Source organism: Thunnus albacares, chromosome 13 (assembly GCF_914725855.1).
Source record: "Thunnus albacares chromosome 13, fThuAlb1.1, whole genome shotgun sequence".
Classification (NCBI taxonomy): domain Eukaryota; kingdom Metazoa; phylum Chordata; class Actinopteri; order Scombriformes; family Scombridae; genus Thunnus; species Thunnus albacares.
The window spans coordinates 1,400,880-1,417,877 of record NC_058118.1 but is presented as its reverse complement, the minus strand read 5'-3'; the positions used below and the strand labels follow the sequence as shown (position 1 = coordinate 1,417,877).

The 16,998-nt window shown below is 38.5% G+C and overlaps 1 protein-coding gene across 1 annotated transcript in view; it reads right to left on the bottom strand.

Annotated features, from left to right (window-relative positions):
• Positions 1–16,998, bottom strand: part of cblb (Cbl proto-oncogene B, E3 ubiquitin protein ligase) — a 56,631-nt gene that overhangs the window by 17,068 nt on the left and 22,565 nt on the right. Inside the window, exons 5-9 of the mRNA XM_044370089.1 lie at positions 13,694–13,850; positions 10,780–10,901; positions 4,875–5,012; positions 3,032–3,119; positions 2,094–2,225 (exon numbers count right to left, since the gene is read on the bottom strand). Of these exons, the coding sequence (XP_044226024.1) occupies positions 2,094–2,225; positions 3,032–3,119; positions 4,875–5,012; positions 10,780–10,901; positions 13,694–13,850 (637 nt within the window). The remainder of the gene's footprint in view (positions 1–2,093; positions 2,226–3,031; positions 3,120–4,874; positions 5,013–10,779; positions 10,902–13,693; positions 13,851–16,998) is intronic.

Below are 16,998 nucleotides of genomic sequence, written 5' to 3'. Positions count from 1 at the left end.
CTGTTTACAGAGCAGAGGACTGATCTCTGGAAAGACTGCGCTCATTTGTCAGAGTAAAGCCACCCAAGAAAAAGCTTTCCAGCTTTGTAACCATGAAACTGAACCACTGGAGAAATGAGCAGCAAACAAAAACGCTAGTGTGTGTGCGCTACCCAAAAATTTGTGGGATAAGTTGCAAAATGAGAGTCTACAAAAGTCTACCTAAGGAGATACCAAAATTCAGATTTTCATAATAATTTACATACCATGTCATACTCATCTCATTATAATGAGTCATATGATGACTTCCTGTGGCAAGAAGCACAAGCTGACTGCAGACTTTTCAAAAGACAGGCTTCAGTGCTTATCATGTTTGTATTTCTAGAAAAATAATCTATCTAAAGAGAGTGTCATCTCAACATCACTATGGTAAGCAGAACATAAAGATTTACCCTACAGCTTCCTGTAATCCTTCAGTCTGTGCGGTTGTGTGTGTAAGTGTATGTCTCTGTGCATATATATGTCAATATGTGGTAATATATGTGTACATATACGGTACAATATACTGTATGTGTATCTTAGCCTTTATTCTTACTATTTGATCTCATTTTATTGTTTGTCCTTAAGGCTTAAGTTATTACTATTTGATCGACATTTTCACTATTTTCAACTGAATCACTTTACAAGCACTTTGTAACAGCTGATTTTGTGCTATATAAATAGACTTTATTATCATTACCATTATAAGAGCGATACATTTCAACATATTCAATGAAGCTCATTTAGACATCAACTCTGACTAACACTATGCAAATGGAACGGTTCATGATAAATGGAAACTATTATAGAGCTATCTGAATGAAAAACAAAGTGCACTCAACTTCATGTATAAAACTTGCACTCATTGTCCTCTGAATCATCTTCCATGTCCTCCCTCGCAAAGGCTCCACTGCCAAACAACTAAAGCAGTTTGAAAAGCAGCACTGAGATATGGTTTGCTTGTATAAATATATCAAACTGTAATACACATAATACAAAAAACATAAATAATAAATAAGCTTGCTGTTGGTGAAAACATTCCAGTTAGAAAACAGAATGATTCCATTGATATGTTTCACTTGCACCACTGATAACTTAATGTTAATATTTGACACCACTAATATGTCCTTCTGAGAGAAAGCAGCAAAAATACTTGATGCAGAATTGTGATTGGAAGACAGCTTTTTGGGCTTGTTTTCAGGCCTGCAGAATGAATGTGTGTGTGTCCCTGCTAGAGATCAACAACATCAGGATCAGCGCAGAAGTCCAACATGTCTTGAGAGCCATCACTATGTCCCTGCAACACATATGTCTCACACAGAGGAAGGAGGAGGAGGAGGAGGAGGAGGAGGAGGAGGAGGAGGAAGAGAGAGGTATAAAAGATGGAGGTGGAGAGGGAGGAGAGGAGGGATTCTCTGGACTTGATGCTAATGACTCATTAGGGGGAAGGTAATTGCAAACACACTTTGCTGGTACAGCCTCTGATACACGAACCAGTGCACAAGCACAATGAACACAGCAGTGCAGGACTATGTGCTGTGGGATGCACATGTTACAAGAGAAATAGCACGCAGCAGGAGGCAGACAAACACATGCAGAAATACTGGAATATAATGTGTGCACACACTCTCAGTTTTCACTTCCGTTACTGACTGATACGTGGAAATTTGATTAGGACAGATGCAAGGACAGAGGGAGGAAGTGAGGGAGGGAGGGAGGGAGGTTTTTCTGTCCATGTATCTTTCACTGGAGGCTGAAAGCTGCTTCTATTATTCAGCAGTCTTTTCTCACTTACATGCAGATTATTAATTATCTTCAAACCAGATTCATTCTTACAGATGAATCTAGAAATATCAATGTTAGCAGCGTCAAAAAGAGTTAAAAATGTTTCTTACACGTGAGGCGCTGGCGTTTTCACAGTATTGTACAGACAGAGACGATTCGATGACACGTAATTTCCCCGAGTACATGAACATGACTAACGGTAACAGCAATTGTCCAAGGTCATAGATGTATCCCTCTGTTCAAAGATTTGATTTCCAGTTAAGGTGATGCAGTACGGTTCATTACAATACCTGCCAGGCCGTGAGACAGGAAGTACACATGAGGTGACCGCAGGGTTCGATCTTGACGTCTTTGTCGTTCTCAGCACAGATCTTACAAAGCTGGAAGGTGGAGCCCATTTCACAGTACAGCTCATACTGCTCCTGTTCAGGCAGAACAAACTCCTGTTAGTCATCAGTGATGCAAATATCAAACTATAGATGAGAGCAGACACAAAAATATTCAGACACATACAGTATACACACAGCACAGACTTCCCACCATGGCCCTAGTGTAAAATCGCACGATGTTTTCAGGGACTTTCCAGCGTTCAGTCAGATCTATCCCATGAGCTTAAATAATCATAGTTAATGTTGTCAAAAGGGGTGAATGGTCTATTTTTCATTTCACTTTCAGTTAGAGAAAAAACATATATGTCAAACAAATCACATGACAATCAATTTACACGTGATCCATCTTTCAAATCTGATGATTTTCCCTGACTTCCCCTGTTTGGAATACACTTCTCAAAATATCATATGAGAAATTCACAGCCACAAAATGCCAGCCTATAATATTTCACTCATTATTATCTGGTCAAAGTAGGCTATACAACAGATGATTGACAATTCCTTTTGGGCTGGGCTGGTCTTTGCCTCCAATTTTTTAAACTGAAAAAATGTGGTGGCAGCTCTGGAAAAATAAAAAGTTCCTGCCTCACTATGCACTAAAATCAGTTTCTGAATAAATCTGAGACAAGCAAAAAGCTGCTCAGATGAAGAATCATGCCTCATCTCACATTTCACTGAGCAGCCTGATACATATTTGATCAGGTTCAATCAGTTGTCAGTAAATGTTTTTTCCACACTTAAATATCATATTGAAGACTGAGCTTATGTGATGTATTCTTGCTTTGTCAGGGAAACGTGTACATTATTCTGCTTATAAAAAAGCATATTTTCAAACCCACTTGTGTCACTTTGATGTGATCATGAGGCGTCGGCTCACATAAACCAGTGAGGTCAGGATTGTAGCTGCGACCATCAGGAAACAAGTAGCTGCAGATGAGAAAAGAATCATAATTTAAACAACAGTACAAATACATAGCATGTTTGATTAATCATGTTTTATCAGTTCTTCTTAATTGGTAACACGTTATCAAGTATGCATTTCACTAACTGCACTGACGTATGGTGGCCCCTAAGGACAGAACACATAAAAAAAAACAAAAGCACAAGTGTTTACTGTTTGTGTGTGTATCTGTCCACAGCTAATCTCACATACTTCTGGACCCATCAGCCTCATATTTTCGGTGCACATTTATGACTGTACGCTCAAAGACCTCTTGTGGTTTCGGTGATCACAATTTTTGAAAATCCTATTTTATAACGCGACTCTTTATGAGTTTATAGTAACACTTAGACTTTTGTTGTTTCAGCAGTCCTCCTCATTTGACAATATGTATTACAACATAGCAAAAGGCATTTCTGGCAATCGGCTAGGCTAAAAACAAGTCTGTTGCAGGCCACATTCTGGCCTTTGTTGTGGCTCAAAAACTGACATCCATAGAAAAGTTTGGTCTCATCTTGAACTGGAGCATCTGCTGATTAATTCCATACTTGATATGTTATGATCCACTAAAGTCAGATACAACATGAATAAATTCCTGGTTTTTTTTAGGAACAACTGAGTGAGATTCAACTCTTCTTTGTTTGGGAGGGGAGAGGGAGGTAGGGAGAGATGTTCATTTGTCTGGTGTGTTAAAACAAACAATTGAGAAGTTTGGACTTATCATCCTGTTTAGTGTTTCCTTATTAAGTTTATACAGTTAGGTGACAGTACGACACACTATTCTATGCACTTTACAGGAAACTAAGCCTATACTATACAAAAGACTTTGCATACGTCTATAGAAGAAAACTTACACACCTGGTGGAGATCTGCACTCTTCTAGTTGTACTTCAAATGCTGTTTGGAGAGTTTTCTTAATTCTGACTGACAGAAAATATCAGCTATCAGCAGATCACTACAAGCCTTCACTACAAAACATATGGTGTGTGTTAATAATATCTCTCTGTGCATGGAATAAAAACTGTAAAATATAGCCTCCAGCTATTACTACAAAAATGGCAGAAACTCTTTTCCACTTAACTGTTTCTGAAATTGATTTAATTTTGAAAATGTCTTCAACATTAACAAGTCTGTGTATAACCCCTATGATTGACATTTGAAAGAACAACTGATGTGACTTCACTTCCCCTACAGTTGCCGGGGTCTCCCTGCTTGATTAAAAACAGAGGTGCTTCAAACAGAATCCCCCTTGCTCCACCTCCCCCTCCTCCTCCTCCTCCTCTCCTCGCTCCCCGGAGACAATAGACTTGTTAGAAGACACAGCACTCCTAGAACAGCCTCAGCCGGCTGTGACTGACGGCTGAGACGAGTGAGATGCAGCACACTGAGAGGAAGGATGCATGTTTGATTTGTCTGAGGGGGCTGTCATATTATCAGGTATGATAATAACAGATGGCCTCGCAGAACGACTTCAAACTCAAACACATTCTCTCATCTGGCTGAGACAAAAAACTTGTCGTTTCATCTAGGAAGTGGCTTTCAGAAAAGGTTTACTCCTTTAAGAAGAAGCGCACTCTGTTCAGCCAGTTAAAGGCTATGCAAATCAGATGTGACTGATTCAGACACGCTTGATCATTTCTTATTTGTATGCGGCTCAAACACAGTGGAGAGTTTAACACGTCTGATCAATACACAAAACAGCAAGAGAGCTAGAGATAAAGAGTGTGTGACGGGTTACATACAAGCCCTCCCTGTAGCCATCGATGAGGGCCTGGAACAGCGGTTTGTTGTGGGGGATGGTCTGCAGTATGTTACCATCATTGGTCACATAGCCGATGGCCCACTGGCCCAGTCTCGTACAACTCAGTCTGAAGATGTAACTGTTGGGAGAGAAAGAGGACAGACGCTCATCAATCACACACACACACTTCAAAATAAAACATGTATAACTAACAAATGAAAAAGTTTCCTGTAGTATTGTATTGAAAACAGCTGTTAGTGGACTGCTGTATGTACTTTTAATAATAAAAAAGTGTTTTAAATAAATGTGAAAACTGTCACAACTTGTCTTGTTAGATATCATTTCTACTCTTCTCAAAGATGTTCAAAGTAAATACAGCAGGTCTTCATAAGATTCAGCATGGTTAACCCTCATAGTGTACACAACAGACCAGGTTTCTCTAATCCCCTACTCTGAGTTTCCTCATTTAGAAAGCCACTGTAACCTGGTTACTTAAAGTGCATGTTAACACACACACACGATGTTTAAAGAGTCACAAAAAATATGTCAGGCTCTGATCTGCACCATTTGTACATGGTGTGACTGAAAAGTTCTTCTGTTGCATTGAAAACATAAAAGCAATAATCAACAGGTCTCACAGTGAGTGCATGGACTCACAAAGATCAATTCTCTCACACAGTGCAGTAAGTCCTCCATAACTGCTGCTACTAGTGCTGCTGGTGGGTGTGTGTGTGTGTGTGTGTGTGTGTGTGTGTTTGCATGTGCTGTGGGCTTCTGAGAAACTGCGTCAAAAGAAACAAGATGCAGAGAACACATTCTTGATCAAAGAGGCTTTTGGTGGTTTAAAAAATAAAAGATGGACATGGAGCCATATTTAGGACAGCTGTAGATCATTAAATGTAGGGACTTGAGTTGACAGCAACCAGTAAATTGTCTTTCAAATTTGCAGTAGGGACATTCTATAACATTTATTTGACACTTTTTGGGATCATTTCATCAACAGCCATGGCTGTGCAATCCCTGGAATAAATGCTAATAGCCTTTTTAAATATCCCCATAATTCAATTGCACAGACCTGATGTCATCAATAGCACCTGAATGACCACTGGAGAGCAGAACAGATGAGATGATTACAACTCGTCTCACTTTGAGCATTGAGAAATGAGCCAGTGATGAGAACAAAAAATAATGAAATATGAACTTTCTACCTTTGACTTTTATATAAAACTTAAGTGCAACAAACAATGGTGCTTCTGCTGTGTCTTTAAAGCTTTATCACATAGGGATTTCCATGTGCAAATCACATCTGAATACAAAGGAAACAGCTCAGCACAAGGTGGAACAATCTAATGTGAAAAAGATGTGAAAAAAAAGAGAGTGAGTAGGTATTATAAATGCAGTCCGTGCACAGTGCTGGGCTTAGAGCGAGCCTTGACCACCGTATGATCCCACCTCCACCAGCAACAAAGGCACCAAGCTAAATCCACCAGGGCTTGGATTTAGATGAGATGTGGGAAGACAGTTTGAGAGTTTCAGTGATGCTAATAAGCTGTATTCTGCCCCTTGATTGGAAGAGCTTAGCTGAAGACAGACAGTCTGCCTGTCTGTGTACAGGCTGCAGTGATACCACGCTCCAACAGTCAAATAACATTGAAATAATCATGAGACGTCCATGTTTTACATGCTTGTTTGATAGAGATATAATCAATACATCGTGGGCTGACTTTTAATCAATCTATAAAATCTGTGTTTCTATTCTGAACAGATTAAAGAGCATGCATAGACGTGTTTGTGTTTTGAGTGTGTGTCTGAGTGAGTGGAAGGGCTAACATGTAGTGGCTCATCCGATATGACTGCCCTCCCCCACACAGCTGTGTGTACGTGTATGTGTGTTGGTTCATAACAATGGTATTTACATGATTCACTCAGGCATCAGCACTCTATACATTTGCATACTCAGCCACACACCAGCCCCTCCCACACTTACACGCAGGCACACACACACACACACACACACACGTTTCCTGTCCTGTCATTATCTACTCTGCTCCACCAAGCCGCGACGCAAGATGGCTAATCACAGGGCATGCATGGATCAGCTCAAGGCTATGCGAGCTGCTCTCAATAAATTAGCAGTGTTGTTGAAGGTATTTTCTCAAGCTACTTTCTTCCCCCCGCCAGGAAGCTGCCACGTGGACCTCAAGATTAGCACTACACCAAACATGGCTTGTCAGCATTTGTTTCGGAAACCAGTGTGCAGGCTACTGCTAGACACACACTGCACACACAGTTTCTCTTTTTGCAGCAATTATTTTCTATGAGGATGCAGTGATTCTAATGAGATTTGACTTTTCTAGCTGAAAAAGAGGTGCATGCTGTTTTGAGACTGCATCCATCTGCATGTTTTTTGTTACAATACAATATTACTTCAACACACAGGCCTAAGCATTGAATTTATATTACAAAGATGGCGATAGATTAGATCACTTTTTTACATTTAAAACAGCCTGTGTTTATGAAGGGTGTGACAGATTCCTTTTAATTTTTTAGAATAAAAATGACTTCTGCTACTGCTGTTTCAACGGATGCAGGCCAGCTCCGTTTCATTCACTTAAACAGATTCTTGCTGTGTGTTCAGGGATCATGTGTGTTTATGGATTACACCCTACAGCTACCATAAGCTTTGAAACAAAGATATGACATGTTTTATGAATATATAGGACAGTTATAAGGAGCTGTAGGAAGGTTGTTCAGACTGCAGCTCAGAGGTGTGACAGCAAAGCATGATCCGTTTATGACACATATAATCCCAAATGAAAGTTCATAAACATTCTTTATTTCTGACTGATATCCGTTATCCTTTGAGCCTGAGCTCTTGCTCAGGCTGTTTGCTACAAAGTCATAAATATTCAGGAGCATATGTGCAGACTGGGGAGATCAATGATTATATCCATGAAAATTGGATCCCAAAAACAGCATGTTGACTTTCAGACCTGGCTGTGTGTCGGCACACAGATAACAACCAGGAAGCTGTGGGTGACTGGCGGGAGGGGCTCTGATAAGTCAAGGATAAACAAATCCTAACTTTTTATCTCCTCAAAGAGGCAGCACAGTGTTATTATAGTCCAACACTCGCATACATTTAAAGGCTCTGAAAACTGATTGTCCCAACACTTAGTCAGGATCATCCACAGACTTCACTGATCTTAAGTTGTTAAAAAAATTTCAATATGTCAATCCATTATGAAATGATACATTATTAAACCTCTTTCAGTTCAATTTTACATAAAAACTCATCAATCAAATTTGGCGCGAAAACCTTGAAATTTTTTTATCTCGTAACTGACTGCACATTTTTTTTCTGAAATTCACAAGACATGATCCATGGTCATGATTCAGTCAGCAGGTGAAATTTGGTTTTGGATGATCAAAGTATGTGGGCTTTAAAAGCGACTTTTCAAAATTTTTGCAGTTCCCTCAAAACTTCAAAAGAATGTCAGAAATCACCAGAAGATCATAGAGACTTTGTTCTTTTAGCAACATATCATCCAATATGTGAAAAAACATTGCTTCACTGCAACTAATGCTTCATAATATACTCCATAACTCTGCTTTTTTCAAAATCTGCATAATCTATTAACTCTCAAATCAATCTCAAAATTGAGTCATTGATTGTTTTTAGTCTGGAGATGAAATGTTGTAAAAACTTCTGAAATGCGTTCAAAATCTATGCAATAAATATTTTAGTGTAATATGTACTGTGTAAACAAAATGTTTTAAATTGCCAAATGTGTGATCAAACTTCATGAAATTATCAGAAAACATTTCTTTGTTGACAACAGTCATGTGATTAGTCTTTCAGCTGTTTATTGGTTACTGTTGGTGAATATTATAAGGCTTTGAGGCACCAGATTAACTCTTTGTTAACTCCCCTACCAGTAAAACCCCCTGATCGTGTCACAAACTTGGGTGTGATCTTCGACACTGATCTTAACTTTCAGAAGCACATTTCCAGTATCTCTAGGACTGATTTTAATCATCTTACAAACATATCCAAAGTCAGATCTTTCCTGTCACAGTCTGATTCTGAAAAGTTGGTTCATGCATTCATTTCCAGTCGACTAGACTATTGTAATAGACTCGTTGCTGGACTGGCAAAGCAAACACATAATAAACTCCAGCTTATTCAGAACGCTGCAGCCAGAGTATTAACCAAAACCAGAAGGTGTGAACACATCACTCCTGTTATAATTTCGCTTCACTGGCTTCCAGTAAAGCAAAGAATTGATTTTAAAATACTTCTTATGGTTTTTAAAGCTATGAACGGCCTAGCTCCCTCCTACGTTGTTGACATGCTCTCTGAATACACGCCAGACAGACCCTGGAGATCATAAACATATCTTTTTTCACAAGCTTTTAGTTAGGTTAATGGGTGAAACCTTCTTTTATTATTGTTATTTCTTTTAACAATGATAATGATATATATATATATATATATATATATATATATATATATATATATATATATATTTTTTTTTTTACTGTCTTATATGTTTTTATATGTTTTTATATAGGTAACATCTTCTTATTTTATGTTTTATCTTATTTGTTTTATGTATGCAATGTTAATGTAATATATTCATTATGTTTTGAAGCACATTGACTTTACGCTTGCCGTATGAAATGTGCTGTATAAATAAATTTGACTTGACTTGACCTGTGGAAGTCATCACTCCTCCTCTGACTCCCTCTGCTGCAGACTGGGAGTTAAAGGCATAAGAGGCCGCTATAATAACTCACCATTTTACAAAATCATTATGACGTTCTGATCACCGACAAAATATTTCATCATGGTTAAGTGTTACAGATCATTAAGTTATTCATTCTCATTGACTTCAATGCAGTACTTTACTAACTGTATGCAGAACTAAGTTCATGTGTAGTGTCGAGTGCTGTCAGTGACAGCTGTGTTGTCCTGATGGTCTAGTGGTCTAAACACATGGCCTGTCACTGTAAGCTCACCTAGCACCAAGGTGTGTGTGCATCCGCCTCTTTCTGTCCATATGTTGTGAACTCTTGTGGTTTAAAAGGTATTCAAGTATGTCAAATTATGTGCTTGGACCCCGCTTTTCGCCACTTGCAGCTATATTTTTTGTTGTTATTTGATGTTCTCACATGTATACTAACATACATGTACGGAAGAAATTCTTCATACCTAAGATAACAACTAAGAATGTTTCTTCTCTAACATATATATAATATATATATATATATATATATATATATATATATATATATATATATATATATATATATATATATATATATATATATATATATATATATATATATATATATAATAAACTATGATTGCTACTTATCTAGCCAATAATAAGTAATGTTACAGACAAACAGTTCAGATCTGAATTTAAAGAGGACAAATTCTGCACATTTCAAGGTCTATATTTTTAATCTGGGGCTCTACTGGAATATCTTGGTTGGAGTATCTGAATCTACAGTTAAAAAAAAATTACCAGTATAAGACATACTTATTTATCTTATACTGGGCCTTTATGCAGTCCCTCAGTTCAGCCTCTGTCTGAAACAGACTGTTTTAGTTCCTGTCTCTTTAAGGCCCCCCCCCCCGATGAGCCCACGCTGTTCTGATTGGTCAGCTCGCAGCGTCTCAGAAGGCTACGTAAACAAACTATAGTAGTAGGATTTCACTTCATTTTCTTGTTCTTTACTCAAAATGTCAACTTCTCAAACACATCCGTACAGTCAGAATCTGATCTGAAATATGAGAGTGGACAAAGCAAGCAACACATGGAAAAAACTTGACTTGCAGGGAGCATTTCTGCATACATTCACCTCAAGTTAACAGGATACACACACAGATACCATACCTGCCAGGCTTGTTGATGTACTTGTGCAGTCGTGCCTTGACTTCATCATAGGTAAGGAAAGCCATGTAGCCAGGGTGTGTTACTGCCAGAAAATTCCAGTTCCTCAGAATTGATCCCCACGGCTGAAAAAGATCACCCAATATTGTTGTAACTAAACAGCTGATTGTACATTCTACCTTCATTTTTCATATTATCAGCATAAAGTCAAGTCGAGGCAACATTTCTGCCACAATTAAGTTACATATAATATGTTGACTTAGCTGAAATTGAATTCTCAGCCTGCAGTCAAATTAGCAAACAACAAACTGAATGAGAGAATGCAGAGGTTGAGGTTTCTGATATCTATCCAGCTCTGTAACTAGCGAGTTTGGGAAGCAGCTTGTAAACTGCAGCCATTTGTGTTTGGCTTTGTTTACAGCTGGTTTGAGGTTTTCTGCAGGACAGCGTTAAGACTGATGCCAAAATATTTGATGTGGAAGAGAACTAGCTAAGATCACTGCTGAGGGCTGGAGTCTGTTTACTTGACTGACTGACAGGAAAGCCTTAATAAGTGATGCCCCGTGTGTAATATTACATACAAATATAGGAGGCCTTGCACCTGACTACAAAGCACAAACTCAAGAGAAAACAGTCATTTAGCATCTGCATCTTTGTAATGATTTGCCAGCTCAGATTTGTGGGTGTTGTTGTACAACCACACTCACTACTTAATTCTGAATCCAGAAATTCTGCACAAAAAAAAAAAGAACATTGGCATTGACAGAGAAGCTGTTTACATCAAATCCCTAAATTAAGAGCACAGAGCTGTGAGGCATTGTGTCGGAGGGCCTCAGTGGTTCTGCCAGTTGGATCCATGTGGTGCCAAGTGCCACAACATTCACCTCCATCTTGCTTGTTAGCTGGAGCCCACCAGGGAAAATGATCTGCTGCCCTCACTGTGTAGCTGGTTTGGCAGAAGAAAAAAAAAAAAAAAAAGAAAAAACTCATGCAAACTGGAATTACTGGCCTTTGGGCTGAAATGGCAATGGAGCAAGCCCTAACCACTTTTTTGATTTGAGCTGTAAACTGGAGAGTGGCCCGGCCCAAAGAGGCAGGAGACAGACAAATGGAAAAAATATTCACTACTGAAGTAAATCACCATCCTCTCATTCTGTCCTTCAAGGTCAGATCCCACATTTGTGTTAATCATTTTGTGATTTTCAAGAGAGCGACAGCAATTACATTTCCTACCGCTAATCAACACTTTACACACAGATTTTTGCAGATTTGAGCTGAGCTGAAATTTGGCTCATTTTCCTCCTTTGTTCACTCAGTCATTCTCACCTTCATGTGGGCCCTCTGATCCCTGCCCTGATTCCCACCAGGATTCCCAGCCACTGAATCAACCAGACCGGGGGCATGAGGTTGGCCACAGGGGACTGACACACAGCTTACACCAGCCTGCAAGTGGCTTCCCCGGAAGCAGTCAGTCATGGCAACTTCTATCTACAACTACACTTTTAGTTTTGCTTTAGATGACCATTTGCACTATTTAGCACAATGACCTCCCATCAATTCATGAATTTATATATAATCAGCATTCTGAGCCTTTCTATGTATTATCCTGATAAGAAACAACATTCAACTACTGTCACTCTGATCATTCTTCAAGTGTTCACAGCCTCATTTATCATGTTCAGAGTAAGCATGCAAAGTACAAAGGTTCTGCCAAAGTAAAACATCGCTTTAAGGCCTCATCGCCCACACACCATCTTGAAGCCACATGGGCCAGTAATCTGTCAACGGGAGGGGGCTGAAGCCACACACATCCAAACACCTCAAACAAGCACAAAAATAGAACCAAAAACATCAAACAGAACAAATACTTTCTACATTTCTTTTGCCGTTTTTTTTTTCTACATTTTCTATGCTGTTAACTTACTGCATCAAACCCACAAATGAGGTTTTGATGGTGCATGTGTTGCTGTGTCACACTGTTCCAGTCACTGTGCATTTTTTGAATTTTACTGTGTAAAAGAAACAGTGGTGATATGACTAAGAGTCCATATATGTGTTATTGTGCTTCCAACATCCACAAAGTGAACTGGACCAGTATGGGCTGAGATGGAGCAGTCCCCTTGCAGTCCAGTGTCTTTAACATCAATGCTCTGTGCATTAACCTCTCAGCCAGAAACAAACCCCACTGTGACTTGCTTACTGCAAATAAAGTCAAAAACCTTTTGCTTCCTTCCCATCTCCACAACATGTGTTTGGACTGGGACTCTCTGCAGTCACGCTTGATGTATTGAAATGTTCTTGTCTGGTCTGAACCACCTTAGGGAGCGACGGGCTAAAGAAGACATGTGGCAATCGTTTCAAGAATCCTTTCAACATTCAGATGCATTAGACATGGTTTATTACACTTTCAGGTGCAAACACCACCTGTTCCCACTGTCATCAAGACAAAGCCATCCTGGTCTGCCATCTTTAACATCCTCAATGTATCTGTCAGCTTTGTGGCTTCCTTCTTTGTTGAGTATGTGTGCATTGTGCATATTCTGTTAATATAATCTATGATGTAAAATTCTGTCTATTTAAATATAATGCATGAGTGCAATCTGATGTATATCTTTTGCTTATTGTTTAACAGTTTTTTTGCTGTGTCTTATACTCTTCGTTAGATCAGGTTATGATAAATCATCTGTGGCATGACATGACACACGGTGACAACACCGCATCTTAAAAGCATCTGAAAAGCATCTTCCTGTTTTATGATGATGCATCCTCTGGGTTCTTAGAAAAGACGACTTCTGTAAAATATAGCTTCCCCTATTTTCATGACACACCACATAAAAATGTGCTTTAATGTGCGGTTTCATTTTTAAACACAACTAGAGTTACTGTTGTGTAACTTGATTTTTTTTTTTTAACCAACCTGGAAGAGGCGTGTGAAGATGTCGAACTCAAAAACAGAAATGAAGTCGTTGCAGGTGAGGTCGATGGTGGATTTGAGGGCCATGGCCTCCAGACCCGAGCTGATGGGATGCACTTCGTGAAGGCACTGTCGGAAGACTTTCCATGGCACTATTGTCCTGCAAGACAGCAAAACATCCAGTCATAAAAGCACAGATACACTAACTCCTGTGACTGCCAAACAAAACTAGCAAATTGATATAAGTGTACATTTGAGTTTCCACAAAACAAAAAAGTTTATAGTGATTCATTATTAGTGATTCACAAGCAATGTTGTTCAGCGGTTATTTCTTTAGATGAGATAAAACATAACTATGTACAGAATCACATTTTCTCCTTGATTAAGAGTATATTAAAGTGATGGTGAAGTCTGGTCGTCAAAATTGAGGAGGAGTTTGCCCTTTAATTTGAAAGGGCCACGGGTAGTATCTCTTGGCGATATCGTTTCTGCCGAATGTCAAATTATTCAATATATGTGGTGGCAGCAGTCTCAGTGGCCTTTAGACTCTGCTGATGTGGTCAAACACAAGATGTTCATCTCACATACTGTATCTTACTTCCTGACATAGTTAAAAGCTTCTATTGCAGCAACAGTACAAAATTAAAATACCTTGCTGCTAGGCAGCAACACAGACACACTCAATTATAAAAAGGAACATGCAGAGAGATGAGTTTCTACTGTAGCACTAAACATGAAAGCTTTCTGGAACAAGCAACACATGTCTTTGGTCTGCAGCATCTTTTAGACCTGAACCCCTACACAGCATGTTGTTATTGTTTTCATCTGATGATTCTATCTAACAAGTTTGCACCACATGAAAGTGGAGATAACACAGAGGGAGGCAAATATTTGTCACTTAATGCATCAAGATAAAGAGGTTTCACACATTACTCAAGTTTACTCAAGTTATTTAAGTTCCCCTATTATAAGCAGTAAATAAACAGTCAATAATTGTCAACAATTATAACTAATCCTATGAAGACATTTTATATTATTACAACAATGTTTTATTATATTGTCATTCATTATAGAGTTATAGTTGTAAACAAATACATTAATAAACAAATATAAACCATTTATTGACTGTTTATATTAATGATAAATAGGATGACTTCAAGTAAAATAAATCCATTGTGAATCTAGAATTCTCAAAAAGACTCTTTTAACTATCTATGTAAAAAAAACCGATGCGTCTTGCAGGTGAGGTCCTGATATATGAATCATACATGTAGTTGACTGCTAGGTTACACAGCTCTGTTTGTGACATGACATGCAGCTCTGCAGCAAAAATAAAAATGTGTATTTGCACTGAAACTCCACAGGGCCCACTGAAACAAGGAGTGGCAGCTCCATATGAGGACATTTCCAGAGGGTCCAAAAAAAAAAAAAAAACTCTCTTAGAGAACATTTCCTCATTTCTAGTTCTAGCCTGTGTCTGAGTGCCAGGCCTTTTAATTTTACCTCTCAGCCCTGGGCAGCTGAGTGTGTGGAGACGTGTCTCAGCTGGAAGCCCTCCTGCTATTCTTCTCATATATCAACATTTATAATTTGAATACAGAGCATAGCGAACCATTTTAAAAAACAACATACTTAAAGGGCTTGTTATTGGCTCAAATGGACATAATTTATTAGTAGCCCATTTTATGGTTTTAAAATGATTATTTATTATTTAAAATTCAGCCCCTCTCAAATTCCCAGTAATCACTTTTCTACCCTGGAACTAAACGGTTGTCAAGGCGTATTTATTTTTATTCCACAGTGATGATCAACAATTTGAGCTAAATGTGAAGTCAATTTAACCTACTTTACAACATTCTGAAAATATTTTATCATAAGATATAATATTTCAAGAAAATGCTGCATCTGCCTTTTATGAAGTCAGCTGTGATATGAGCTGAAACACGAGCACCCCTCCTAAAAGTTACAACCTGCCTCATACAGCTCACACATCATTATTAAAAATGATTATAGTATTATTGTAGAGTTGTTCCAGCAAAAATACAAACTGTTATGATCAAATGTAAGGTCAGGTCCTGTTTAAGTCATCATTTTGTTCTTGTGTGTGGTTGCTTGTGTTGAGATTGTTTAGCATAAGTTTGTGTCTTTTATGTATTTTTCATTACATCAAGACAAAGAGCTAAGCATCAATTTCTCTGAAACCGGAGTTGTTGCCTGGTTACCATCAGACATGGACATCGTCAGCAGTTTTAAGATATTTGTTTTTATGTAAGTTTAAGTTGATTTATTTGTGCAGCATTTTTCATACAGTAGATGTTACTCATGGTGCTGCACACATAAGAAACAAATATAAAATACTTCATATACATTGCAGCAGATTTTGGGTGTAGACTATAAGATTTAGACTATTTTTGATTTTATATATTATTTCACTTACCAAACACAACTCTAAAATAGTTTTAATATCAATTGAATCATTATTGCTCAGTGTGTTTCATGTGTGTTATGTTTGCATTCTTTTCTCATGTAAATGTCACATGATAGTCTCCCTCAGTAGGTAACATATTAACATATTAACATATTAACAGCCCTACAGCGACAATTACAACAGCTTAATCTCCACCATTGCTGTCGTTTGGTGCAAAACACATTCTGGGATACTTAGCTTCGGTATCCTAAGAGGCTAGCTGATTATATTCTCTGGCCTGCTATGATGATGGTAACAATGGACAAATTTGGAAATAAGCTGGCGTTACCACAGCGGCTCCTGAGCTAGCAGCTGGAACAGCAGGAGAGGAGGAGAGCGTCAGGTTTTAATACCAGCACACAGCGAGCGTCAGAGGAGAGAGAAATGAGCACAGTGGGGAAAAAAGACACCACAAGGACAGCCAGATAGTAATGAGAGAGAATACAGCACACTTGAATGCTTCATGAGCTCAGAGTTGAGCAGAAACCCTTCTGATAGTAATCAAGGCAGAAAAAAAAAAAACAAGCCAGTGCTGACGGGAACATCACTCTCTGGCTCAACGCATGGCAGACCACAACTTTAATATTCACTCGCCCGTATACATTAGCCTCCCACATGCACTGCTGTGTCTGACACCACCTTACTGGAACACACACACACCATCATGTGATTAATTATGCTGCTGTAGTTAGTATTTCATATATAAACTCAACTTCAAGACTTAGCTGAGGTTGTCCCTTACATACAATTTAAAGAGCGTAATACCACCACACAAAGAGTTCATTGACCTGAAAGAGATCATGTGACAAAGGTAATGGAGTTAGCTCATTTATACTGACTA